The following is a 27,280-nucleotide window of genomic DNA, read 5'->3' on the forward strand; positions in this document are numbered from 1 at the left end:
CATCTAGTGGAGCATTAGTAAAACTGCATAAGATATTGTTCTCTGGCCAGAACCTCCATCTGAACCTCCTCCAGCATTAGATATTTTAGCTCTCATTATGCAATCACTTTTTAGAGCAACATGTCACCACACCCAGACTAGCTACTCTGAAACACTTAGCAACGGTCACGTTTATACTAAGAAATTCCTATAATGAGGCACCCACACCTGTGAATCACTTTTAGATTTTATGTAGTAAATTAATCTCTACCTCGCTTTTGATAGTGCTTATAAATAACAAGTCATGTACTTTTTCAAGTATTTCTAAATCCTGCCTGTTGAGACAAAATGAGAAGGGTAGAAAGGCCTTTCTAACACTGTGCCTGCAAAACCCCAGAAAGAACATGTGATTTCATTTACACTTACAGGATTTAGCACACATTCTTATTCAGAGTGACTTACAAAGTGACTTGCTTGGTCATAAATCCATATAATATATCTTAGCCAGCACAGTAGGTTAGAGTCAAAGATACCACTGAAGTAGAATACTACAGGGATACAGGGATCATCACAAAGATTTAATGTATCTTTGCTGTTAATACTTACCCACTTAACAACTTCCAGCATTTTCAGTGACTTTATAGGAAGGTTTCAATGTGCTTCATGGCGATAATGTGTGATTAGTATATCGTTAATGAGGATGAGCTTACATTGTTCCCCTTTACAAACGTTGTAACAGGAAACATGCAGTTTTGTTGCATATGCATTGTTGCTGTTAATGGAGGATTAATGAGATTTCATCAAGATGACTTCAAGGTTGCCGCCCATAACCTAATTGTTTTGTTAGAGGAATGGTGTTTCTTACTGCAGCAGTAGACTGCAGTGAGGAGTAACCTATTTCTGATGATACCCTAAGGTAAAGCACACTGCAAGAATAGGCAGATACCCAATCATTCTCGGGTTTAATTGGGCTATTGCAGAATTTCACTGAATTATACCCATCATATACACGTCTTGTATTTATTATAACTTGAAAGGATACCGTAAAAGTCTGTTAAACACATGTCCTTACAGAGCACCGGTCTTAGCCGGCGCACAACTGCAAGACACCTGCGCACATTGAAGACAGAAGCGGACCAATGGCACGAAAATGGGAGAGGTGGGCTTAATGTTTAAAAAGCTCCGTGTAAATGTATGCTTCCAATGAAATCAGTCATAATTAAAGAAAACTGACCAAACATTAAACAAGATTATTTGTAATAAAGTTAATAATCCCACCCATCAATACAGTTTTGTACTCTAAAAAACATTCACTAAGGCCGCCTTTTGGCTTCGTGAACTGCCCGGCAGTGCAGCTACACGCAGAAGACTGACACCATCATATTGTTGTTCCACCATGACACAGTGAGCGAAAACTGTCGTCCGGGGATAATGCGAAATGGCGGACTGTGTAGGAGGCAAGGACGGAGAAACCTGACACTGCGCAAGTGCCGGTTGCCAGGGGAAAACGAAGAGATGGAGCAAACTCCAGACATGGATCCGGACGGCCGCGGAATAATGGCGTGCTCATTTATGCAGTTCCCGCTGACTTCTTGCGGCTCCGTTTTTTATTTTTTAAATTTCACCTTGGTGTCGTGTTTCAGTTTACTCGGCTCATAAAATAAACCCCCAAAGTACACTAATGCGGTTATTAGACAGCAACGACAGCAGACAAGACGCCAGTACAGGCCTCATACAATCTACAAGTAACATCGGAACTGGAGTTTAAAAGTCATAGATATCAGTGAAATGTGGTTTATGATGTCTGCATTTTCTTTTAACTGCTGTGTTCTTTAGATTTGTGGGTTTTAATTCAAATGGATACAGAGCGATCCCAATGTTTTCACTGGTGTTAATGGCCTAACTCTATCCTCGTAATTATCAGTAAATTCCAGTAAAGATTACAAAATGGCAGCGTTAACCCATCGTTAATGTAACGCAGTAAAAGAACGTGGATAACACACGTCTAATCAAGCAGGTTTCCCCAATGAAGGAATACTAATGCTAATTTTCCTGTGAAAATTAGAGGTTCGTGTGTGCATGTTCACAAATGTAGTTTTTTCTTAAACGCTGATGATCATGTCTAAGCACAGAAACAAGCTGTAGAGCACTAGGCCTTCTGACATGGTGGTGGGTTTTCAGAGAATTCTCGCTGGAGTCTCATACCAGCCAAGACATGCCAAGTAGGAGTTGAACTAACCCATACCAAAAATATTAACTCTCTCAGTCCTGTCATCTTGGAGTTTTGTAGAGGAAAGCAACACAAACATTGCCAAAACCTGGAGAAAGGTTCTCTGATTTACATTATTAGACTCGCATGACAATACACATAGGCTACATGGTCTACATTTTACTTACTAGTTATTTAATGGGATCCTCAAGAGGACACTGCACATGCTACGAGTTAGCTCAAGTCATATGGGGCAATATAATAGATTTATTAGTACATTATACAACTTAAACAAGAGTATTATTATTTTCTTCAAATGTTCATATTTCTCTCCTGTATTTAATATGCTGCTCCTCAGTAAATAGTTGTGCTCGAGTTAATTTTACCACTGGGGCCTTGACTGTTCTCAGCTGCACCTCCTCCTTTTCTCCTGTGTCAGTCTCTTACCATACATGGACTTGGTAGAGGAAAGGAGGAAAGTGCAAGAAGCAGTTTCAGGAAGCAGAGGACTGCCAGTCAGATGGCTGCGTGTGAGAGGAGGAGGAAGAGGAGGAGGAGGGCCAGTGGAGCTGTCCTACCATGGCCCAATTACAGCTCCTCATCGCCAGGAATTTACGAGGGAGGGAAAGAGGTGTGAAGTTAAATATGCTGCACAAACATGACCCAGGAGCTATGGCTGCTGTGTAGTGACGACGCTGCCTGTTTCCTTCTCCCAGCCTGGAAGGGCTCAAGCGTCTGCGGTGTCAGGGACGACTATGAGGGAGTTCACTGGACGTTTTGGGTGTGGATATAAAAGTTTAACTGTTACAGGTGCACATGATCTCACTCAGCTACAAAATGTCTCATTCTTAATAGACCTTTGTTGACAAAAGCCCCTTGGTGTCGAAGCAATTGAATTATAAACAGAGCGGGGAAAAAAAAACTGTGAATCTGGACTGCAATAGGAGGAGATGGCCCAAATGACAGTATATATTTTACAGAGCCCTCAGGTGTTACAAATCAAAAACACAAGGTCAGGGACCATGAGAGGTGTTGTAGAATGAAATGCACTAGTGGTCCAGTCACCTCTGCCTCTTTTTGCTGAGTTGACTAATACTGCCTGAGGTTGGCATACTTTCTCAAAGGAATATACTGTATTGTACACAGTGTTCCTGAGAAATTACTGTAACATTTCCCAAGTAAAACAAGTAATACCAGCTATTGTCTTTCCGTTGGTAAACATATTTTTATGAGTAATTTGGCAGCACTGTCCATTAGCATTTTATTATCAGCAGGTTAGAGATAAACAGCGAGCTAAACCATTGTGCTATTATCGTAATAGATCAAAAATTAATAATTTAACAGGAAGGATTAGAAACACGTTTCGTGTTGTGCATTATAAATCACAAAGTGCAAATGAAAATATTGAAACTGTAAATATATTTTGATATTTTGAGCATAGTTATGTTTATGGGAGAGACCAGGAAGAACACCACTTTGTGTAAAGGGGACATTTGTTGTGCCCACAACACATGTCTAGTATTGGGGCTGTATGAAGCACACTGGCATAGAGCTGGCACTGTTTACATATTTTAAAAGTAAACATAAACCACACCTATTTAATTTATTTACTGAAAAGTACCTGTTTCCCTTATATGACATGTATTCTTGCTCAGTAAGCAGTCGGAACCGTTAGGAATAATAAACACAACTATGAACTTTTAATACTGTGGTAGTTGTTCAGTCTGAATCATGACATGTTTTTCTCAGGGATTTTGCCTTATGGTTATTTCCAGACACCACCATCTGAAATTCTCCCTCATTCATTTCAGATTAGTAATTTTGATCATTTTCTTTTTGCATGACCAAACTTCAACCTAAAGATGCTTTTTCATTATCTTGCACAAATGATCATTTTATTATCTTATTCTGACCTTATTCAGGTGGGGGAGACTTGCAGGTGGAAACTGCTGCTCAGAACCTGAGTAGATCTGACTCGTATCATATCCAGTGTTATGTGGTGGAGACACAACAGTAGTCACTGAATTAATCCAGCAGCTAAGCCTAACTGAACCCAAACTTGGCCTGAAAACAACTTTTTCAGACGTGAAGATTGTTTACATGCAAAAAAGGGGACAAAAGCAGAAAAGCCTAACATACACACACACACACACAACATTTGGCATTTTATTTTTACAGCATTCCTAAATTTGCTATTTAAATGCACAAAACTGGGCAAATTTAGTATGAATATTCAGTTCTCTAGGAGTACTCAGAGGGGGGTTGAAGCATGGCAGACTTACTGGCTGTCATAACCGCTGCTATTTAATCTTTGCTACACGGGGCGAGTAGATTCATCACATTGATGAGACTGCCTGCAAATGGAACATGCAGAGGAAGTGGGCTGTTGGCTGTGGAAAGCTCTCTCACATCCTCAAAAGGCCTGTAACTGTAATGCTTTCATTTCCATCTCACTTCACTGCACTGCGCTACAGTAAGTGGCCGTGCCCCATGTTTTTACGTCCTTTTGAGGGAGCGTACGTAAAAAACAGGAAGAAGTCCACTCGTCTGTTAATCTTGGTTTCACTTTCTCATTTAGGAGAAGCATCTCCAGCCCACCTAAAAAAATCTAATGATTCTAATATGATGTAAAATGTATAGGATCATAGATGGGAAGGCAGACAGGATAAATGTCAAGGATAGAGATGCCCACAGGTGGTGGCTGCACAGCCAAAATATTCTGCTCTAGAATTGGGTGCAATCTCCTGTGGATCAGGTAAGATCTTAAAATGGATCAGGCATGATCTCGTTTAGATCTCATATCAATCAGGTAAGGTCTCATTTGGATCTCATATCAATCAGGTAAGATCTCATATGGTCATACCTGTCTTACTGACACAGTAAGTGATAATCCAATAAACCAGCTGAAATGAAAATAAAACAAAATATCAGAAACAGAGGCATTAACCCAACACTAGTTATATTTTCCCATATCTGCACACTCTATAGGAACATAAATCTTACACCCTGTATTGGAACTCCTACCGACACCATAAGATTAATTTGACTAATGTGGACAAAACACTTGACACAAGTATGAATAAAAAGTACTATAAACATATATTTTTTGTATCTTACTGGGTCGAGGACTTTTGAGGTACACCAAAGTTTATGACCTACACAGACAAATAAATTGGAGATCCTGGAACATATTGTGACGTTGGGTGCGAGGCGAAGGACGAGACACAAATCCAGCTTCACAGGCACAACGACACGTTTTAATGCATACAGGTTATTGCGCAATAGCGCACGCTAAACAGACACTTACACACGTAACGTGTAGACTCAAACATTAGACAACGACGAGCACAAGACACTGCGCGAACGCACATTAAATAGACAGACCACATCAACCCCACGTGATGACGAGACGAGCCACAGGTGAGACGGATAATGACAAGACGCACCCGCACCCACGGAGGTACACAGACGCAGACGAATAGACGCAGACAACGTTAACACACGCCCCAAAGGAAGGGTTCGGGGACCGTAGCGTGACAGACGCCCCCACCAAGGGCACTACCCGTCCCGGGGTGCCAACAGGACTGAGTGCCCCGAACCCACGTCGATGGGCGGATCTGAAGCGCCCAGTCCTGCGTCTGGGGGATGACCGCCCTCGGCGGAGAGTCCGCCACGCACAGTCTAGAACACCCTCCCTGGGAAGACGGGGGAAAACACGTTAGACACATTTAACGGGACATTCACAAACACACACACAGGTACACTTACACATAGTGGCACGAAAGGGAAAAACGGGTTAGGCACACAAATGGGAAGACTTACGAACACTGGCATACACAAACATGAAACAGGCGCCAGACTACGCGCCAGGAGTAGAGCGATAAGGGGAGAGAGATCGGGAGCTGCCGGTGCTGCAGCGGACGGTCCTCCTCCGGTCCTCGCAGCAGACCCTCCGCGGGGTGCAGCGCGACCGGCGGACGTGCCGGGTGCAGCGCGACCGGCGGACGTGCCGGGTGCAGCGCGACCGGCGGACGTGCCGGGTGCAGCGCGACCGGCGTAGGCGCCGGGTGCAGCGCGGCCGGTAGACGCCCCGAGCGGACCGCCTGGGAGATCCCCTGCGGTCTCCATCTCCTCCTCCTCTTCTCCTTGGTCCCACTCCATGGACTGCTCCGGGCTGCCACCCCGGGAGCAGTCCATCCTCTCTCCACCGTAACGATCGGAGGATGGGACCATCTCTGGTGTCCACCTCCCCTTCACAGTCCCAGCGGAACACTCAGAGGGAGGCGGACTGCCTTCCTCCTCCGACTCGAACTCCTCCACCTCCTCATCGTAGCCCACAGCGGGGAAGGAGCGTTCTGACGGAGGGTAATCATAGTCTTCCTCCTCCTCTTCCTCACCGTAGCCCACGGCCGGTGCGTTGCATTCGAACGGAGGGTAATCGTCGTCGTCGTCCTCCTCCTCCTCCTCGCCGTAGCCCACGGCAGGAGCGGAGCACTCGGACGGTGGGTAGTCCTCCTCGTTCCCCTCTCCCCCACCATAATCCACTGTGGGGGCGTAGCACACGGAGGGAGGGTAATCCTCCTCCTCGCCGTAGTCCACGGTGGAGGCGGAACAAACCGAGGGAGCCTGATCCTCCTCTTCCTCCTCGCCCTCCGATTCCTCCCCCTCGAACTCGCTCTCAGGGGTCTTCTCTGTGGAGCAGAGTTCGAGGGAGCCGACCCTCAGGGGCGAGAGGTCTCTGGTGGGAGAGGGGTGTCGCTCCCTCCACATCCGCACCGCGGTCTGGCGGAAATACTCCGCCAGTTCCCCAGTGCTGGCCTCCCGAGCCCGGAGCAGCATGATGCTGCATAAAGGGTCCTGCTCCATAAGTTCGGGAGTAACGGTGGCGGCGCGGTGTTGGGCAGGAGCAGAGGCATGGCGGCGCTTGCTGGGCTTCTTGCCCTTCTTTGGCCGGGTGGTGTAGCCTGGCATGGCTTGTTGTGTCTCTGACGGCTCGTCGTTCTGTGACGTTGGGTGCGAGGCGAAGGACGAGACACAAATCCAGCTTCACAGGCACAACGACACGTTTTAATGCATACAGGTTATTGCGCAATAGCGCACGCTAAACAGACACTTACACACGTAACGTGTAGACTCAAACATTAGACAACGACGAGCACAAGACACTGCGCGAACGCACATTAAATAGACAGACCACATCAACCCCACGTGATGACGAGACGAGCCACAGGTGAGACGGATAATGACAAGACGCACCCGCACCCACGGAGGTACACAGACGCAGACGAATAGACGCAGACAACGTTAACACACGCCCCAAAGGAAGGGTTCGGGGACCGTAGCGTGACACATATATCTAAGAGCCACACAGGAAACCCTTCACAAGGACACAGAGTATTGGCACAAAGCTAATCAATCTCTCCTAAGTAATGTCTCTCTCAATCTACAATGTACATTTGCAGAGATAGAAACAGCTGTGTATCATCCATCTCAGCCCTTCTCATTTTAATGCCATCAAGAACAGCACCAATCCGGCTTGACCTGCGTTCTGTAATGACTCTACATATTTCCTTGTCTCTTTATATATGTTTGTTCAGAGGGGTGCACTGGCCCACAACTGAACTGTAGAGGTAGTTGCAACTAATATTAGACCAACAAACAGCTTCTAACAGCACACACCACTTCGTTTTGTGGTGGTGGAAGCAATGCACTTCTGAGAAGGATAACAGGTGTCAAATTACGTTCAACTGGAGAACAACCCTCACCACCAACTTCCGTCTCCCCAACAACTAGAGATAAAAAAGAAAGTAATTTGATATCCAGTTTTCAGTGAGTTAAACTATCGGTGCCTTAAAATTTTACAAATGTAACATTTTAGAGATATAGCTGACATAAAAAATATACCACCATAACAGTCCCTCGCCCACTTATTGTTGTTAAATATTAACTGTCTTGTCCTCAATCAGATAAGTGTGGACCCACAAGAACAAGTCATTTAACAGCTGCCATCATTAAATGTCAAAACCCGTCATTTTGAGCTAAAAAATTACAACATGTTCTTCCTTTTTGTAAACACAGTATTAAATCAGGATTAGAGCCCTTCAGAGCAGCTGGACACAGAGCAAGGGTAGCCTTCTCTCAGGCTTTGAAGAGCTACCTTCAATGATGAGTATAAACATCGACAAATAGAATCCACTAAATTAAACCTTTTGATCAGTGATTTCAGTGTGTCCTCTGAAATCAAGTTTGTTTTTAAACAGCTGTACCAGTCAGGATCTCATGAATGGTCATGTAACACACCAAAGGCTTAAGTGCCTCCAAAAACAGCACTGAAATTGAAAACATGCTTTTGTATGCACCATACTATGTTAGACAACAGAGCACACCAACCAGTCATTTCAACACAACAAACCCTATTCAGATGAACAGTAGTTAATCAACAAGACACTTCTTTCAGCTTCATTTTATACATATGGCCAGAGGCTCAACAGCTATCATTATCATTACAAGCTATGATTAAACCCCAGGCGACTAAACACCCTTCAAGAGATTTTAAAAACAAGAAAGGGAATTGTTGTGTTGTGCATATTTTGCTAACTATATATTTTTTTATTACAGTAGAATGTCAGTATTATAACACTGGAAATGCATATTACAATATGTAACTCATATTGCCCTATTAGCTTTCTAAGGGCTTTGGTTCTGACTACAGATTCTGTATTTGCTGTTTGACTTTTTCCAGACCTCTGAACAGCCCCACAAAGCAGTTTAACCTAGTGCTGAGGGAAAAAATACTCTCTACACACCTGAAGCTGGAGTTGATGATGAATATTCTGCTTAAGCTAAAATCTACCCCTCTATTTGCACAGTGACTCAGTACCAAGGTATGAGGGCAAACTGGTATCCATTTCAAATTAAACTCTACAGTTCACTTTCTCTTACTCACACTGACACCGGTGAAAGCACTCGGCATGTTCAAAGCTCCTGTACGGTTTGACAGGATGATAATATGTTTTTCAACGCTTCTGCTGGCCCTGGCAACACAGACACAACATCATATAAATGAGGATACCAGATAATGAGACAAAGAGAGACTTGAAAGAGAATCCTGGGAAATGTGGATGTTTGATAGACAGGAGTCTACGGGGAAAGGGGGGAAGGGGGGGGGAGGAATACATATTCATGTTTGATGACACAAAAGATGCACTGTGCACCTTTCCTATTTCTAGCTTTCTGCGATGTGAGTGGTGTACACCAGAGAAAGGGGTGGAGCAAAGGATGAGAGGTCCAACCACACGCCGTCTTGAACCCTAGCCTTGGGTGTACTAAACGTGTTCTGGCCACCAGACCGAAGGCATGGCACTCCGGTACAGATCACCCCCTTAACCTTCATGTGTGATGTGTGATTCATGGGCATGAATATGTTAACTGCATATGTATCTTTTTATTCTTTTGGTGTGTCTTGAATGTGTTATAAAGCAAGTCAGTGTATTGAAGAAGGTGTTATATGAATCTAATGTTCAGTATAAGAGTTAATGCTAGAAACAAATACCATGAATTACATCCTTTTCACCTCCAGTAATTCACATCTCAACTCAAAGATGAGGTTATGGAGTTAGTTCGGCTCCTAATATGACGGGTACCTTCACTGAGCATTCTGGAGACAAATGACATATAACACACACACTCAGCCCAGACAAAGAAAGTGATGATGGTGCTTTTGTAGGAACATTGGTAGCTGTCCATAGTTGAACATTCACCAGATTCTATGGCTGTTTCTCATGAAGGCCTGTTCCAACCAGCCAAGTGAGAGACACTGAAACATTTGAACCCTGAAGTCCGCTTCAGTTACCTCGTCACAACATGAACTCTACATGACTAACCATCGTGGTTAAAAGAAGACACACAGGGGAAAGATGGGTACTAGTTAATGTTCACCCTCACGGCATATCCTGTGCAAGGGTTTTGGATTGTAAACATGAGAGCGAATACACACACACACCTGGTCATGGTTTGTAAACGTGAAAGTGAATACACACATACCTGTTCATGGTTTGTAAACGTGAAAGTGAATACACACATACCTGGTCACGGTTTGTAAACGTGAAAGTGAATACACACATACCTGGTCATGGTTTGTAAACATGAGGGTGAATACACACATACCTGGTCATGGTTTGTAAACATGAGGGTGAAGACACACATACCTGGTCCAGTTCTCAAGTTGATATTCCCATTCTCTTCTTTTAAAAATCAGTACAGCAAAAGTCTTAGCCCTAATAGAGAAGAAAATAGCTCTCTGAGAATAGACATTTTATCAGCAGAATAAAAGCAACCATGATTTGTTTTGTACTGATTAAAGCTGTACTGTTAAATAAGAGATTTATTTAGTTTTGAGTTCATTAAGATCTGGAGATGAAACATGAAATGTGGAAACATGGTACATAGACATGTGTTACAGAAACATACAGTTTTCCAGTGATGTATAAGCTCACCATATGGGGCTTATAACACATGCAGATTATGGTAAGCTTAACATACAAACATGTGACAGAAGTGTACCGATAACTTGGCAACTGACATGAAGTCATTTGGAAAGGTAAAGGCATCAGTACTGATAGAGGTCATAAACAGGAAGAGAAAATGATAGTTAGACAGACAGTGATAAACAAAGCTAGAGAGAGAGAGAGAGAGAGAGAGAGAAAGCTAAAGAGAGAGAGGCAGGCAGACAGACAGTGTGTGTGTGTGTGTGTGTGTGTGTGTGTGTGTGTGTGTGTGTGTGTGTGTGTGTGTGTGTGTGTGTGTGTGTGTGTGTGTGTGTGTGTGTGTGTGTGTAAAATTGTGAGAGAGTGTGAGAGAGCTGATAGCAGTGTATATAGGCGGGTCAGTAGTGAGCGAGTAAGACACCGCCTACAGACAGCATGATTAATGACCACTCGGCCAGGCGTGTCTCTGGGGAGACGGAGCTGTGGTGAACCCAGCCTCAGCCGTTCCTTAGCAGAGACTCCGCAAGCAGCCCACGACTTAGTCACCCCCATCCATGCTGCGGCTCGGTTGCCGGGCTATCATTTAACAGCCAGAGGTCGAGACTGGGATGTGGAGACAACGTAAGCTCTTCACTATGATGCGAGCGTAGAGCTGGTGCATAATGTTGCGCTTGTCCACGAATGAGCCAGAACGTCACACACATAAGTAGTCTGAGAGCACAGGAGCCTGGATCACCATCATCACCTATCTGTTTGGATCAGGCATCAGCAGACAGGTCAGACTGAACACTTCCTGCAGGGCCCACAGGCTTAGACTGTGGTTGTCAAAGTGTGAGGGACTTCCAGTGAAGAGCACATGGGCTGACATTACTCAAGACTCATTTCCTCATCCTAGCCCTAGGAAGCCAGACCATGCAACAGAAAGCTCTCCTACACATACGCACACAAACAGCTGCTGTGTGAAGGTGAGATTCTCAAAGCACACTTGAGCTTTTTAGGAGATATGGGGCTTAATAAAATTATAGTGTATACATGCCTTCGTTTTATACATAGCTTATTCAATTCCGTTTTCCCACTATCTTCAAATTTTTTCTTGCATGGTTCTTTCTGGTGAATCATCCAATCCCATAAAACACTTCACATTGCATTAGCTCATGTATAGGAAAAGGCAGCAAAATGAGAAAAACAAGGATTTGCAGGAGGGAAATCAGTCTCTCCTCAACATCTCAGGGCAATCAAAAAGGTGTTAGAATATTCTGGTCCTTAAAATTCCTAGCATTCATTCATCATACAGTGTATTCTGATTAGGAACAACACAATCAGTGTCTTTTCTGTTCAGAAATTACTGCAGGGATCTGCACAACAGCCTTTCTATGTACTATTAAGTAGACAGACAAAAATCCAGCTGAAAACAAGCAATGTGTGTGAGGTCTGTTGTGAGTATGCCACAAGCAATGCACTCCGAACTAGAACACAATTCCCCAATCCCATTTAATGACCAGAGAGAGGCGTGCAGGGGTCAGGGAGGTTAATTCATTTACCTAAAAGAATGATGAAGACCACTCAAAACTGCATGCTGACACATTTCTACACACACATACACTCACACATGCACAAATTACAGCATGCAAACCCTGACACAGAGCAACTGTTTTAGCAGCTACTCTGAGTGAGAAAGGGCAAAGAAAGACGGATGCACCAGATCACTGCACTATGTGTTACCGAGGCCAGGATAACTACTGAATCAGGCTAGGCCTGTTTACACATCCAGCTTCTGCATGTCCCAATGTGGTTTTTGATGGTGACACACACACACACACACACACACACACACACACACACAAACACACACACACACACACACACACAGGGTAAATGAGGAAGGAGGCAAACAGGGAAGGAGAGAGGAAGAAGAGGATGAGAGGGTGACGATAAAGGGGGAGAAAGTGGAAGAGAAATGTGCAGGATGACGGAGGAGGGAGGGAGGACAAGCAGGAAGGAGGAAATGCAGGGGCCTCCTTTATCACTGTGCTAGGGAGGAGAGAGGGGAGGGGCCTGCACTATGCCCCTCCACCATGCAGGCCCCATCATCCAGCCCTCTGACACACACACACACACACACACACACACACACACACACACACACACACACACACACACACACACACACACACACACACACCTTTAATGAGCCAGAGAAACCATGCTGGCACATACTATACACGTGATCTTGTCACCGAGCGATGTGGTCTGTCTGTCTGTCTCTCTTTCTCTCGCCCTCTCCCCCTAGACACACACACACACACACACACCATTAAACCTTGTCCCTGGGTTTATGGTCTTCAGGCTTTCTATTAACTATCTTTGCTTACAAAGAAAACCAGGTAAAGGAAATTACTGCATAAATGACAGTAATCTGAATTTCTGTGGTGGTTAGTCAGTCGGTAAACTAGGACTATATTAAAGGCTGTGCCTTTGACCATCCTATGGCTCACACCATGCCAGCTTTAGATGAACTGCATGCAGTGTTCAGTCTCCTTGGAGAACTCCGAGGACACAAGAAGGGCATAAAGGGACACTTCAGAATACACTCTGCTGCTGAAATTGACTTGTTTTTCTCTTGCACGCAGGCACGCACACACACACAGAAAATCACACACAGTGATAAACACAGCTGATGTCAAAGCCATCTGTTTTACGACATGGGAAAATTGTAAATAGAAATAAAAAGCAGAGTGAAAAGACGGAAAGGAAAAGGCTAACATTAATGGAAGGCTTCCAGTGGCTCCATCTAGCAGTTATTGTCAGGTTAACCAGTGTCAGGTTAAACCATCAGCAATAACTGAAACTGAACAGCCAAGCTTACAAACATTAAACATGTTCAAAGATAATAGCCTCTCAAAGTGAGCTGCTGTACTCGGGAGGTCCAAACTGTAATGGCACAAGGCTATTGTAAAATACGACATAGGAAAACAGAAACTACACGAGCTAGCTTAGTAAAGGGCAGTAACAATCAAAGCCACAGCCACAAATACACATTTGACATTGTAGCTTTTCTGCCTGTTGGCTAAAAGCGTCACACAGAAATAGCTCCTGAACCGGTAGGTGTGTTGCTATAGCAACTAGAGCTCAGATCTGATGTCACAATGGATTGCCATGACAACTAACCCAGATTGCCTGTCGCAGCATGAGGTCAGAGTTTCCATGGAAACACACCAGCTGAGCTCGCCTTGGGTGTTTTTTATTTTTATTTTTATAGTGAGCTCGTGAGCGGGAGGACACCGCCAGGACTGGCACCTTAACACGGCCAACAACCACCTCATTCCCCTCGTGTGTTCAGGTGAAGGACAACAGTCATAACAGTAATTCAGTTTTTGTCTTCATTATTGTAATTCAGTGTTCAAACAGCGACAATTAACCCTCTCGTAAACATCAAACGACACCTATGATACATTAGAACTGCAACTCTGCGTACTTATTTTAAGGCCAAGGACTTGAGTGTGCCTGCTCCTGAACACGGGCTCTGTAGCCTCCTTGCCTCAGAAGAGCTTTTCATTGCACATGCATTGTGAGGAGCCCATCACGCATGAATACATGCCTTAGAAACCCGAGGCAGCAAACACATGCTGTCCTTTCACGTTGAACACAAGCGTGCGGCGCGGCTTTGGATCCAGCTCGCGAACAGCACTTGAATTTGCTACAGTCCATAAATCTGAAACCCCGCCTACAATTGTGTTTCAAGTGACGTCCGACACTGATACGACTAGTGTTTGGCGCCACCTAGTGGCACGAAAGGCAAGGCTCGGCTCGCACAAGTGATGTTCAGTTGCGTCTCCATCATTACACGCGCAACACGCTTAGCATGACAATTATAATGGAGACAATACAGATCAGTTATAGAGCCTTAATGGAACCCTTTATGATCCATTAAAAAGTGCAGACAGTTAGCAACTTTGCTGCTTTTATCTGCTTACCTTAGGTATGTTTACTTCTGTTGTGGGAATCATGTCCAAATGCACTCTGCCAACAAATAAAATGTTGACTCGTGCGTAACTGTTACGCTCACAGAACACGGCAGGGAAACAAAAACAGGAATACATTATTTTTAACGTGTTCTCATTCCACCCCTTGAAGGTGGTATATGGTATATTTATAAATATACTAAAATGATCTGTGGTGTGTATAGAAGCCTTAGGGAGATCCTAAAACAACAGGAAAAAGAGTAGGATACTCTTAAGACAAACACAATACACAACTACTGATGCTCTGAACCCAAACATAACACAACCACTGATGCTCTGAACCCAAACGTAATACATAACCACTGATGCTCTGAACACAAACATAATACACAACCACTGATACTCTGAACCCAAATGTAATACATAACCACTGATGCTCTGAACACAAACATAATACACAATCACTGATGCTCTGAACACAAACGAGCCAAAATCCGCTCAGTGAGTTAACAGCTTAATTGTGACTGAAAGGGAGCCAACAGGTGAGGGTTCAAGGAAACATAATGAGATGTACACTCAAATTTAGAATGCTTGAGAGGAGAGAGACACTGAAATGTAGCAGGTTTAAGTAGGATATAGATTCTTAGCTGTTTAAAAGGTTAGATACAAATATAGTATTTTTATGGTGTAAGTCAAGCAATACATACAGATGTTGCAGGCTAAACACGAGACATACACAGTTAGTGCTGGTTTAAGATGAGATATCTTTGGTTCCTGCAGTTAAGGGAAAGGACACATGTATGTAGCAGCGTTGTAACAACTCCAGCAGCTAAACAGGAGGAGGTGGAATATGTGAACCTTGAGAACCTATAGATGTTCTAAAGACAACCATTAAGAGAAGGGGAAACTAGAAGAAACTAATTCCTTTAATATTTTTTAAAGCCATCTTATTTTGCTTTTGCCAATGTTTTTTTTGTGTGTGTAGTCATGGCAATGTCAGTTTCACCAATCAGGATCTGCATACACCTCACATGCTTTTCCCAGTGCCGCTACATGTTCAGGCCAGCAGACCAGCAGGTTCTCGGCCAGGACTTGCTGTCCCAAGGGAAGGCAAAGCTTCACCCAGACATACAGCTCAGACTTCAAAAAGATTCAAACATCAGGTTCCCCTTCAATTTGAACATCACAGGAGGTTAATAGTATATTTTAGGTTTTATTGATTAACCTGCCTTGATGCCTTGGTGCATTGATGCCGCCTGTTTCCATCCTCCATTGCCAACATATACATAAAGTTCCAGCATTGGATCATGTCAAGCCTCTGATGAAGACTTAATAGTTAGAAAGGCACACCTTTGAGAAGTGGGTGAAATTAAAAAAAGACTTTTATTCTGCTGTCCCTTCACAATTATGTCAAATATGCCACCAGATCTCCGATATTCAGCAGACACTCACTATTCGTCAGAGAACGGACGGTCTTTTATTTTTTACATTTTTGTCCAGCCTTCATCTTATGAATTACAGCACTAAAGATGTAATTTTTCACAACAGAAAATTAGCAGGCAAACTAAATTGTGATTTCTGTCACATACACTGTGTGTTCATGTACAGCAACAGATTACATAACTAACATGAGCCTTAACAGTGGTCATGACAACAAAAAATCATATAGATTTAGACTGACAAACATATGTGAAGAATTAGAGTCACTTCCACTTCCATTCAGAGACTTCCTTGGCACCTTAAAAATTGTTCCAATTCTTACAGACAGCTCCGGGTTGAAAGTCCTCTCTGAGAAAATTACTTTTTCCCCAGTGACAATCTGATGGAAAAATAGAACACAAACATTAATGCCACCTTCTAAATGTCCACAAGGCATACCACAATTAAAGCTTGCGTACACACACACACAAACACACGTTCTACCAGTCATCAGATACCCCACTGGCATAATAAACTGACCAAAGGAGGAGATGGAAGCCTCTGACATCAAGACAGGGAGACTCCTCACAATGCTTGGAGGGTTTGATCCCAAATCCAGCACTCTGACTGCACACTAAGCGTAAAGGGAGGTGGGGGGAGGGTTCGAGGACTACTGAGCGTTGGAGCCAATATCCTGGATCAAGCTACCAGGATCCAGGAGTACATCAGGAACATGGCCCCAAGTGATGGAGTGCTTAATGAGAACTTCAGACAGCAGATACCAGGGAGGACGGGAATGAGCTGGAGCAGAAACTATCATGAGAGAATAAACACCTGGTATGAACTACTGGGAAATAGTGGAATTGGCTGATCAATGGCTAGAAAAGGCTGAACTCAAAGACAGCACAGAGGCACCATCATGGCATCAAGGACAAGCTCTGAACACAAGATCATTAGACACATGGAACACCATAACCAAGTGGTTGGCATAGTTTACAGAAACATCTGTGCCGAGTACTGGCTTGAGGTTATAGGTCAAAGTAGGATATACTCCTGGAGGTGGCTGGAGGTGAATGGCCACGCCAAGATCCTGTGGGACGTCCAGATACAGACCAACAAAATGATAATGACTAAGCAACCGGACATGGTGATGGACAGAATAGTGCTGTTGTGATGCATCATTCCCCAAGTCAGAGAGAAGAGCGAGAGAAGATGTGCAAGGAGAAGGCAACGCTGGTTCCCGTGGTAATCACAGCACTACAGGATGTGACCCCCAAAATGGGAGAAAGGCTGTAGCAGATCCCAGGAACATCTGCATTATGTATTACAAGCAAAATGAAAATGCCATATCAAATATCAAAAAGACAATGTCGATTACTACCCAATACCCGTACTTGTTTGAGATGGGGTTATTTCACTTGGTAAATAACACCAAACCAGAACTGAAAACATACCTGTTAAAAGACTCATCTTGGAGGTTCAGGACTAGACTATCTGCATTCAGATACACTCTGTTCTGGGAGGTGGCAACCTGCAACAGAAAAGGACATTCAAATGACACGATCACAAAGCCTTGGCCAAACAGTGCAAATAACATTTACAGAGAAGGAAATCCTAAAGTTTGTATAAGAAGGAGGGGGAGACAAAACAAGCTTAAAACTAAATAAAACACGAAACTTCAAGAAACACGAGTACGGATGCCAGCCAAAATGATCACTGAAGATTCGTGAGGTACCGTTTTGGCAATGTTCTGAGCTGCCCGGATCCTGCGAAGTTTCAGATAACCAGGATTCTTCGTAACTGCCTCGCCTAACTGTAAAACAGAAATAGTACCATGGCACATTATTAATACATGTTCCATGGTTTATATGTATATAAAATGGTATATGTGTCATTCATACCATTTTAGCTGCTTGGGCCTCTCCTTCTGCTTGGATGATCTTCTGTTTTTGGTCTTGTTTGGCTTTCTCCACAAAGAACTGAGCTCTCTGCGCCTCCTGCTGGGCTGGAGAACATGGCTGTCAATATGTAGGCCGTACAAAATCCTGATCAGAGAACTATTCAAGGCAGCTGTAGATATCAGTCTATAACGTACCAACTTGTTTGGCCTCCACAGCTGCTGTGTACTCTTTACTGAAGCTCAGCTCTGTAATAGCCACATCATCAAGGATAATGTTGAAGTCCTTAGCTCGCTCAAAGAGGTCCCGGCGGATCAATAAAGAAACCTGGCATCACGCACACACACAGACATACAAAGTAAGAGTCTTCTATGGAGACAATCAACACAATATAGCAACTCAGATGGCTCATCTGTACAATTTTGTTAGAAAAACAGCATCAAACGGCTAAAAAACAGTATCAAGCACCACTGCAGATGAATTCAAATCAAAATCTACATACAGTTCTCTACACACAGCCAAATTTTTCCTGGCACAAATGTGAGTTTTTCCAGATGAAAGCACCGGCGACTACACAACAGGCAGATGGGCCGTTGGGCGTGTACCTGGGCTCAGTGGGCGTGTACCTGGGCTCGTTGCGTGATGAGCTGCGAGGCGTTGAACTTGGCCACCACACTCTTCAGAACCTCGTTAACGATGGAGGGCAGCACACGCTCATCGTAGTCCGTCCCCAGCTGCTGGTACATGAATGGAAGGTTGGATGCCATGGGACGTGACAAAACCCGTAGTGCGATGTTCACCATCTGAAGGTCTGGTCCACAAACAACAGAGTGTCAACATTAGAACATTATAAGGACTTATTCTTGGAATCCTGCAGGTACGGTCCTGACTTAGCTATATTTGGAATGATGACTATAAATTTAGCAGTGGGAGTATTCGGGTTATTAATTCAACAGACTGCCTCAGAGCACAACACACTAGAGAGGGCAAGTCAGTGTGGGAACTTTTTCAATTATCAGATGATAGGAAAAATGCTTAGAGCAAAAATAAGAGACAATCATTTGGTATACTATGGAGACTTAAGAAGTTTCATCAATTATCTCAAGTAGCAACGTATAGTAATCTTCATCAGAGATTAATATGTGCATATTATATGGTAGGCCACGCCTGATGTGTTTCACACCATTTAGGTTCACATATGAAATATAATGAATATGCATGTTGAACATTAGAGTTCATTATAAAAGCAGCAATATTTGTAAGCACGCTTGGAAGATGGTACTTGAAGTAACCCTAATCAGACCAACTCAAAGTTATATCAGCAATGTCTTCACAATAAAGAACATTTACCTTTACTTCCAGTCAAAGAGGAAATCTTCCGTGGTTTTGCTCTGATATCGTATATAATGGGGTACTGAAACCATGGTATCCTTAAAACATAAAGATTTGATTACTGACATGGGAGCAGTAAGATTAATAAAACATTCATAAAGTGAAGCCTAAATGTATATTAACACTATTTAAAAGCTTTACCTAAAGTGAAGCCCCTCAGCCAACACCGTGTCCATCTGCATTCCACCAATTCTGTTAAAGACGATTGCTCGCTGACCCCCTTCCACTGCAGAAACAGCACGGTTAATGTTCCCCACAATAATCACGTTTTGTTGAATTAACACCATGCATGACTCAAATACACATACAAGTTTGAAAACGTAACACGCACACCATGTCTCATTAATTTGTCATGCCCAAGGCATTTTCAAAATCCCTGGAGCTGACCTAACTTTGAACCGAAACCCAACAGAACACTGATCCAGAACAGAATCATTCATGCTCACGCCAATACTGCTATACAGATTTTGCAAGATGATGCAACTACGTCTGCCCACAAAACTTCATTGAAGTATGAGGCAAAAAAGGATATACGATCTGCATTTCAAACCACAAAATCATTACAGCCTGTTCTACGATACAGACTCGCATTGCTTTGTCTTACATTTGAACAGTCAAAACATCACAAAACAATAAAATGAGTAGGGTTCTGAAAATCTAAATAATGGATGTACAGAAAGTCCAGAGACAGAAATACCCGTGTATGTGGCCTCTTTGACTCCATAGGCAAGAGCACCGGCACCAATAAGTAACTTAAGCCCAATCCCTACTCCTCTGGAGCCAGAGGACAGGCGGTTAACAATGTCCCTCAGGTGCTGAAGGAACCCCTGCAAATGAAATAGTATAATTACTGCATTCCACTTTACATGGATTAACTCTGAGACCTTTCGTTTGTGCCAGCTGTAACAGTTGTTATCGTGGGGTCAATCTACCTCGGAAAGGTCTCTAAACACAGTGAGGAAACAGCGCCACCTGCTGTATTCTATAACGAATTTGAATGCCCGTGGACAGATTATTGTACTAAGATAGCTACTTTAGTAAAATAATATAATTAGCTATTTGATTAAATCCAACACTAACATACGAGAATGTCTAAGGCACTCAGAAGCACTGAAAAAATATCCAATTCATAATCTATTAGAATTATGCTACAAAAACTACAACATGCATTTGACCTAACGCCAGCAAATTCTCAATTACATAGCTAAGGGACGCTAGATATGGTTGCTCCAACGGAGATAAATATATATATGTATATACTCCGTTATACAAACTGCATTCAAAATAATGGTCTCCCCATGAATATTTTTGTGTGATGCAGTTTTTTTTTTTACATTTGTCTGGTATCTTCAGACAGCAAGATACGTAGCTGGTTAGCGTAGCTAGCTAGCCAGAGTTCTGTAGGTTTCAAAAGCAGGCTTGACCTTACCAGTGTTGTGCATCTCTAACTATAAATTATAGTGTCGATAAGCACCATCTGAAATGCAGAATTTTTGCTCTTAAATAACAATTTCCCGGTGTAGCTTAACTTGCTACCCAAGCTAGATGTGTATCTGCTACACTTTAACCGGGGTGCGCTGCGCAGGTGTTGATGCTTATAGATTAAAGCACGTTGTGACCCCGTTACATGAACATGCCATATATGAACTTCAACGTATTTTCTAGGTAGACGCAATAGCAGAATGTGTAATACTGACGGTACTCACGTTTGGATCTTTATTCGCCATGCTTACCGACGAACACCCAAGGTCGTCACGGTCAACTTCCGTTCTAGCACCGGAGATTTGGGATTTGTAGTTTCTTTGCCATTATGTTGCGGTCATTGTTTTCCCAGCCATTCCACTGACCTTAACACTTGTTTTACATCAATATCGATATCTGGTATAAAGTGTAATCATGTTAAAACATTTCGTTTTCCTTCATTTTGCTCACCTTCAAATTAGTATTTAAACTCTCATTTAAACTACATTAAGACAAACCCATGTGCCAGATACCTGAAGGTCACATGACCAACCCAGCAGGCGAAGCTACACATTAGTAATGTCACTACAAGTAAATAACTAGCTCGCATTTCAAATACTTTTATTTTCTCCAGCTGGAAGGACAAATTCCAGTTAGTTCTGCATAGAAATCAAGGCGACAGCACTGAATTAGAGCAGTGTTGAGAACAGGACCTTGCTTAAGATCAGATCAATAAAGAACAGAGAAAGAAACTTGTTTTTTTAGTGCTCCCTTTACAGAATGACTGGGAAACAGCACACACACACAAGAAAAGGGGGCATGGCTCTAGGATATCATTATTTTAATCCATAAATACATAATGTATTTAAACACTGTCTATTTTACAGTTCTTCCTAAATAATAATAATAATAATAATAATAAAAAACACAAGTTCAGCTAACTTCAAAGCCTGGAAGAAAATGTTTAGAAACAGAAGACAAGGAAGCAGTATACAATGCAGGATAAATCTAGATAAAAGTTACAAATGAAAATGTACATGGACGGGTAGCAATGAGCATCACTGCTGTTATATACAAGTCTTTATATGCCATTATAACTGGTGTCAACATTTGACCTGAAATTTGGTTTGCTCAAATTGTTCCCTCTCGTACCATTGTCATAGCACCATGACAACAGTATTATGCAGAGTCTCCTCTGGCCGTAAAAGCTCACAGGAATGTGTGCGTCCTTCTGGATGACTTTATTTAAAGGGGACGTTTCCCCACCTCAGACATAGAATAGCCGTACTCGGGAGGTGCTGACATGAAGATCGTCATCATAGAACTTTGTCTCTATAACCACATTTCCACTACAAAGGGGAGGAGGGAGAAAACAGATGGTTTATTAAGGTTGTAAAGTCCTTGGAAACAGATGCGTAATGAAATGCTATAAAACAGTTTAAAACAGGAAATATACTTCTAAAAATATTAATATTCATCAGTATATAAAACAGTATTGATCAGTATATTCATCAATTTATAAATCTTACGTTAACACATTGGCAGGCATCATCTGTGATTCTGGTGCTGCCTCTATCAAAGACTGCCATGTGTTTGTAGAATTGGGTATCACAAAGCCAAATTCAAAGAACCACTCTGATAAGGGACCAAGGAAGGGACATGTAAGACCATATGCTTCAAACAATAACAAATTCAGTACATATTAGCATAAATATAAAAGCTATGCAATCACAAAACACTAACACTAACCTTATGTTTAAATAACAAACACTTCAGAAATGACAGCTTCGTCACACTGGCTTATAGGTCAAACACAAGATTGAACATCAGAAGGTACAGTAGTAATAAAAGTTCCGCCCAACCTTCTAGACACTGGCCTTTGAAGAGAACCTTTTGCTCCAGACGGAACTTTTCCAGTTTTTCCGATGAGGAAAAGTTGAGCTCTCTGGAGACTGCTTTACATTTTAGGATCTTCTTGGGAACCCGAGCTACAAGTGCCAAAAAGATCAAAAATATTTCATACACTTATTAAAGGCAAAGGAAGTTTATTTGTTTAGCACTTGTTATACATAGAGGTAATTCAAATTGCTTCACATAAGATACAGAAGAATAATAAAACTTATTATTACATCCTGAGATCAATCACCTCAGAAAGTCTTATATACAATTTATTAAAATATAATGTTGGAATGAAGGAAAGTTCATTTTAAGAAATATGAAAAATTAAAGAGATTAGAAAAGATTAAAGATTGACTGCTGAAATAAAATAAATGGTTTCCAAAATTGTGGGTAAAGTCAAACAAAGACCAGATTAAGAATAAAATAAGAAGTGAGAGGTACAAATGCACTGTAATGCTTATAGCACATGCACAAGCCTCACCACTCACAATATTAACGTAACATCTACCTTGCATCTGAACTCATCACCCATCTCCTACATGATCCATTTTACAGGTCCCATCCCAAATAATATCCCAACCAGATAACTTAAAATGCTAATATAAACTCTGCATGCTAACTGATTGGCTATAATATCTAAATGTAGACCTGCTTCGCCAGTACTTGTTAAATGTACCACATGGATCTACTCTGCCTTTTAATACACCAAATTACAATGGACAGAACCATTATGGTCCTGTAATTAAATTCAGAGGCAAAAACAGTAGTAGATATACTAATGTAGGGCATACATAAGTGAAAAATCTAATAAAGAACAATACACTGGTAGATCAGCAGCATGGAAAAGCCACTCAGTCTGCAGCTGAAGCATCTCTCCATTCACCCTCAGATAACCCTCTAACCCTCCCATGAACTCCAAGTCCTAGAACAGAATCGAAGCAGGTTTCAGGCAAGTTAACATATTTTTAAGTGCAAAGAACTTTCATACCTTCATGTTCTACACCAGGGACAGACAGATCTTCAGTACCCTGCCAGAGAACCTTCCCTGTCTCTGCATCCCTCAGGTTCATCCAGTTTCTGAAGACACGTTAAGGCATATGAAGTCTAAACAAGGGAAAGGTCCTCCATATTCAAAGCAAATATTAGCCAACTCAATATTCTCTGTTGAAGTTTAGATTTGAAAACATAAGGTATTGGGTTACAAGTGCCCTTTCAGAGCTTTTATTAGCAGGACAATCCTATCCCTCTAATTTAAATTATTCACTTCTATCTCTAATCTAGTTATTCGTACAATTATACCAGCCCAGGCAACAGCATGGTTCTACACTATTTAAAGCTTTATTGAAGTTAAAGACTCCTGAACAACGGCTTGTGGCAATCTACGGTGCTTCAAGTGAGTGACATCTGACCTCTTCATCTTCAGACCAGCTGGGACAGCGGGCGAAAAGTGTAATCAGCAGTCTACAACACAAACCCTCACCTTGGTAACCAACCATTAATGGATCTATATCTAGGGACTAGATGAGTCTTTACATGATGCATCCAAAGTCCTCTAAACGCATTTTAATTAATTAACAAGAACTAGGTGTCAGACAAAAATGTGCACAATGACATCAAAAAAGACCCTCAAACTATGTCTCAATTACCAATCATACTTAACAAGATTTCATTTAAAATCAAGTTATAGCACAAAACACTGAAGAACTCATTGTTGCTGATCTAGTTGGCCATAGCAGTAGAATAATGGAGACAGGTGTTGGAGATCACACTTACTGAGCACACTGGTTATGCAGTGAGTCACAGGGGAGAGACCCTTTTACTCACAAACAATAACAGGGTCACCCTAATTAGTCTCAAGGCTTCCCCACACAGATGGAGGAGGCATATATTAAAAAAAAAAAAAAAAAAGGTACCCACTGTTTCAAGTAGACACCATTTACAGTCTTCTCTAAATGATGTGGGGGAAAAACAAGACATCAGTGCAACATTAAACCTGAGACAACACTCGAAGACACCATTCAAATGTTCAGCTTACAACAGCTGCTGGTTCTACAGACTGTTGAGCATTCAGCTCTTTCCAAACATTTCTAAGCTTAGTACACTCATCTAGTACCATCACAGCACAATGCCAAAAAGCATTTAATGCAAATCAAATAGACCCAACAAGCACTCTACATGATGAAACATGTGTAAACGAGTGAACACTAAAGATTTGTTTGCGTAATTATAATTCTCATTTGAGTACGTGTGCTTTGGTGCCACTCTAAGGGGACGTTACTTTGTATACCGCATCCACTCCTGGGACTCATGGGTGGAGATTCACAGATGCACAATACAATAGGATCATGATATGCCACACAGACAGACATCATTTAGTAATTGTGAACCACATGTTTTTCTACAGCATTACTGTAATAACTGACACATTTAGATTGTTAGCTTTAAAAAGGACTGCAAGACAGCAAATGTACACAAAAAAAGATGATAAACTAACAAAGGATAGATTTGTTATAATGTTCACAAACTGTGTAAATTTATTAGAAAATATGTCAATTATAATAAAAATACTTACATATTCTTTATTATTAACTGGCAATCATTCTTCCTAGACTGGTTGATACCTGAACCTGAATTCAAGCTTATTTTATTATTGAATGGTATGCTGCATATATTTGGATAAAAAACTCATAGTATAAAAAGATAAGTAAAATGTTCAGAGTTGGGATGAGAGTTGGGACTCAGGGATGAGAGGAGTATAAGGCAACAAAAGCCCTGTGCCTGTAATTTAAGGACTTAAGAATTAGGCTACCAGCCTCTTAAGATACACATTCATCTTCTGAAATGAGGTCAAATAAATATAGTACATACACAAGGAAATGACAAAAAGTGACAAAACTACACCAGGACCGTCAGTGCAGATGAACATGTTCTTAATCAGTGCATAAACCTTTCACGACAGTGAAATTAGGTCAAGTAGGTCAAAGCAGCAGGCAGGCAAAAAGTTGGTGTGAGGTGATTTCACATGACCAACACTCCCTGAACCAGGTCCCTACAAGCATCCAGCAGCTTCATACGTTGCAACACGACTTGCTAAATAATCCATAAGTAATCACACATCTTTTTGCAACATACACACAATAGACACACAGAAAGTTGTGTGTATATCGCACAAAAGGAACAAAATATCGTAAATAACGTTAGTGTGCAGCCACCACTACATGAACGACAGAGCCGTGAAGCCGTTATATCTCCACGGTCGGTGCTGCCTAATTAACGGCGTAGCTAGCTTAGCTGGCTTAGTTAGCCCATGTAGCTAGCTGTACGTCTACACCTAACGTTCAGCTAACGTTACGGGGCCCAACTAAGTACATAAAAATTAATTCATCCATTCTGACCGAACGCTGGCTGCAGTCGTGCCCGCTTTAATGAGCCGAGCGTCGGGCTCCCTGTGTGTCTAGCGCGGTCGGTGTGGCTAGCGCCGCTAGCCTGTGTTTCAGGGTATTTGAAGGATACAGTTTAAAACCTCTCAGGATCTCCTTCGCCCTGTCTTCGACCGAAGACATCGTTTCCAAAGTACTTTGCGTCAGTGGATGAAAAGTGCACCCCCAAAATACGACTAAAATGTTCAGACTTTGACGATTTTCTCCCACAAAGAATTAAACGCGGACTGCCTGGCTACTTGGATAGCGCACTTTAACAACAACGATTCGCTAATCTGGAGAGATACACTTGAGCCTCCTTTTCAAGATACTGTAAATAGATTTTCGTCGTTGATTGACAGCTAATTCGACCGAACACCTTGCTATCCTCTGGAGGCCAGATAAGAATGAACCAATAACAGTGGAGAGGCAGGACTACAAGGGCGGGGCTTAGTTGACAAGGGACGCGTCACCGGTGGCAACTGGAAAGGTCCGCTTGATGCAAACTACGGAAGATTAGTTGGGACAAAACACTTTCCCCCAATGTTTTTCATTTTGTTTCTAGACTAAAACAAATCTACTTATTTGTAGATAAAAAAGTATCTAAAAGTCTGTAGTCAAATTAAGATCAAGCAATCATGCCTACTAAATGGAACCGCATTACTAATGGTATTATTAATTGTAATGCTCTAAACCCAGCACTGCATCCTCTGACCTGATCCAGTTGTCAGTCTCGTTCGTTGCACAGGCAATGAACAATTTCTAGTTCACTTTATAATTTTACAATAACTTTATAAATTTATTTGAACAAAACTCAAGAAAAAACTGAAGGTATTAAAAATCTGTATATGACTGATCAGAGTTCAGTTATTTTTATCATTTATATCTGAGAAAAATCAAGTAGCTACTTTTGTGCTCTTGAATAAAATAACAGCTAAACTGGTTCAGACACTCCTTAAGCTTTGCAGAAAAGTCACCTATTCATGGTTTATATTCAAAGGCAATCGAAAACTGGTACACAACGGTAGCTTTTTATTACTTTCTTTGCCTTCATTTAATTGCATATTGTTTTAGTATTTCATCATATACATTTATATGGCGCTCCTACAAGCATTTTACCTGACAGTAACCTGACTGTTCTATTAGAACAATAGAG

General features: G+C 42.1%; 2 protein-coding genes across 3 annotated transcripts; both read right to left on the bottom strand.

The window, feature by feature from the left end:
* Positions 1-16,000: 16,000 nt before the first annotated feature.
* phb2b (prohibitin 2b) lies at positions 16,001-21,198 on the bottom strand. The gene is made up of 10 exons (XM_077015033.1): positions 21,052-21,198; positions 20,043-20,172; positions 19,487-19,571; positions 19,304-19,383; positions 18,580-18,764; positions 18,151-18,280; positions 17,957-18,060; positions 17,791-17,868; positions 17,510-17,586; positions 16,001-16,455 (listed from the first exon to the last, which is right to left on the bottom strand). Exons 1-10 carry the CDS (start codon positions 21,070-21,072, stop codon positions 16,434-16,436), a joined length of 912 nt encoding a protein of 303 aa, XP_076871148.1. The 5' UTR covers positions 21,073-21,198; the 3' UTR covers positions 16,001-16,433.
* Positions 21,199-21,410: 212 nt separating this feature from the next.
* On the bottom strand, positions 21,411-26,463 carry pde6d (phosphodiesterase 6D, cGMP-specific, rod, delta). 2 transcript variants are annotated; one of them, XM_077015034.1, is made up of 5 exons: positions 26,219-26,463; positions 23,694-23,782; positions 22,669-22,794; positions 22,336-22,441; positions 21,411-22,155 (listed from the first exon to the last, which is right to left on the bottom strand). In XM_077015034.1, the coding sequence occupies exons 1-5, from the start codon at positions 26,266-26,268 to the stop codon at positions 22,074-22,076; spliced, it is 453 nt and encodes a 150-aa protein (XP_076871149.1). In that variant the 5' UTR covers positions 26,269-26,463; the 3' UTR covers positions 21,411-22,073. The 2 variants fall into 2 exon arrangements, with proteins under 2 accessions (XP_076871149.1, XP_076871150.1); XM_077015035.1 differs by lacking the exon at positions 26,219-26,463 and adding an exon at positions 25,278-26,197.
* Between the last annotated feature and the right edge of the window lie 817 nt (positions 26,464-27,280).

Source organism: Brachyhypopomus gauderio, chromosome 8 (genome assembly GCF_052324685.1).
Source record: "Brachyhypopomus gauderio isolate BG-103 chromosome 8, BGAUD_0.2, whole genome shotgun sequence".
Classification (NCBI taxonomy): Eukaryota; Metazoa; Chordata; class Actinopteri; order Gymnotiformes; family Hypopomidae; genus Brachyhypopomus; species Brachyhypopomus gauderio.

Coding starts and splice junctions, on each gene's coding strand:
- phb2b (XM_077015033.1), bottom strand. CDS start 21,072: ATGGCGAATAAAGATCCAAAC. Junction 19,384..19,486: donor GCTGAGGGGCTTCACTTTAG/GTAAAGCTTTTA, acceptor TTATGTTTTAAG/GATACCATGGTTTCAGTACC. Junction 17,587..17,790: donor CTCAGAACATTGCCAAAACG/GTACCTCACGAA, acceptor TTTCTGTTGCAG/GTTGCCACCTCCCAGAACAG.
- pde6d (XM_077015034.1), bottom strand. CDS start 26,268: ATGTCTTCGGTCGAAGACAGGGCGAAGGAGATCCTGAGAGGTTTTAAA. Junction 23,783..26,218: donor ATCCTGAGAGGTTTTAAACT/GTATCCTTCAAA, acceptor ACGTGTCTTCAG/AAACTGGATGAACCTGAGGG. Junction 22,156..22,335: donor ATGCCTGCCAATGTGTTAAC/GTAAGATTTATA, acceptor TCCCCTTTGTAG/TGGAAATGTGGTTATAGAGA.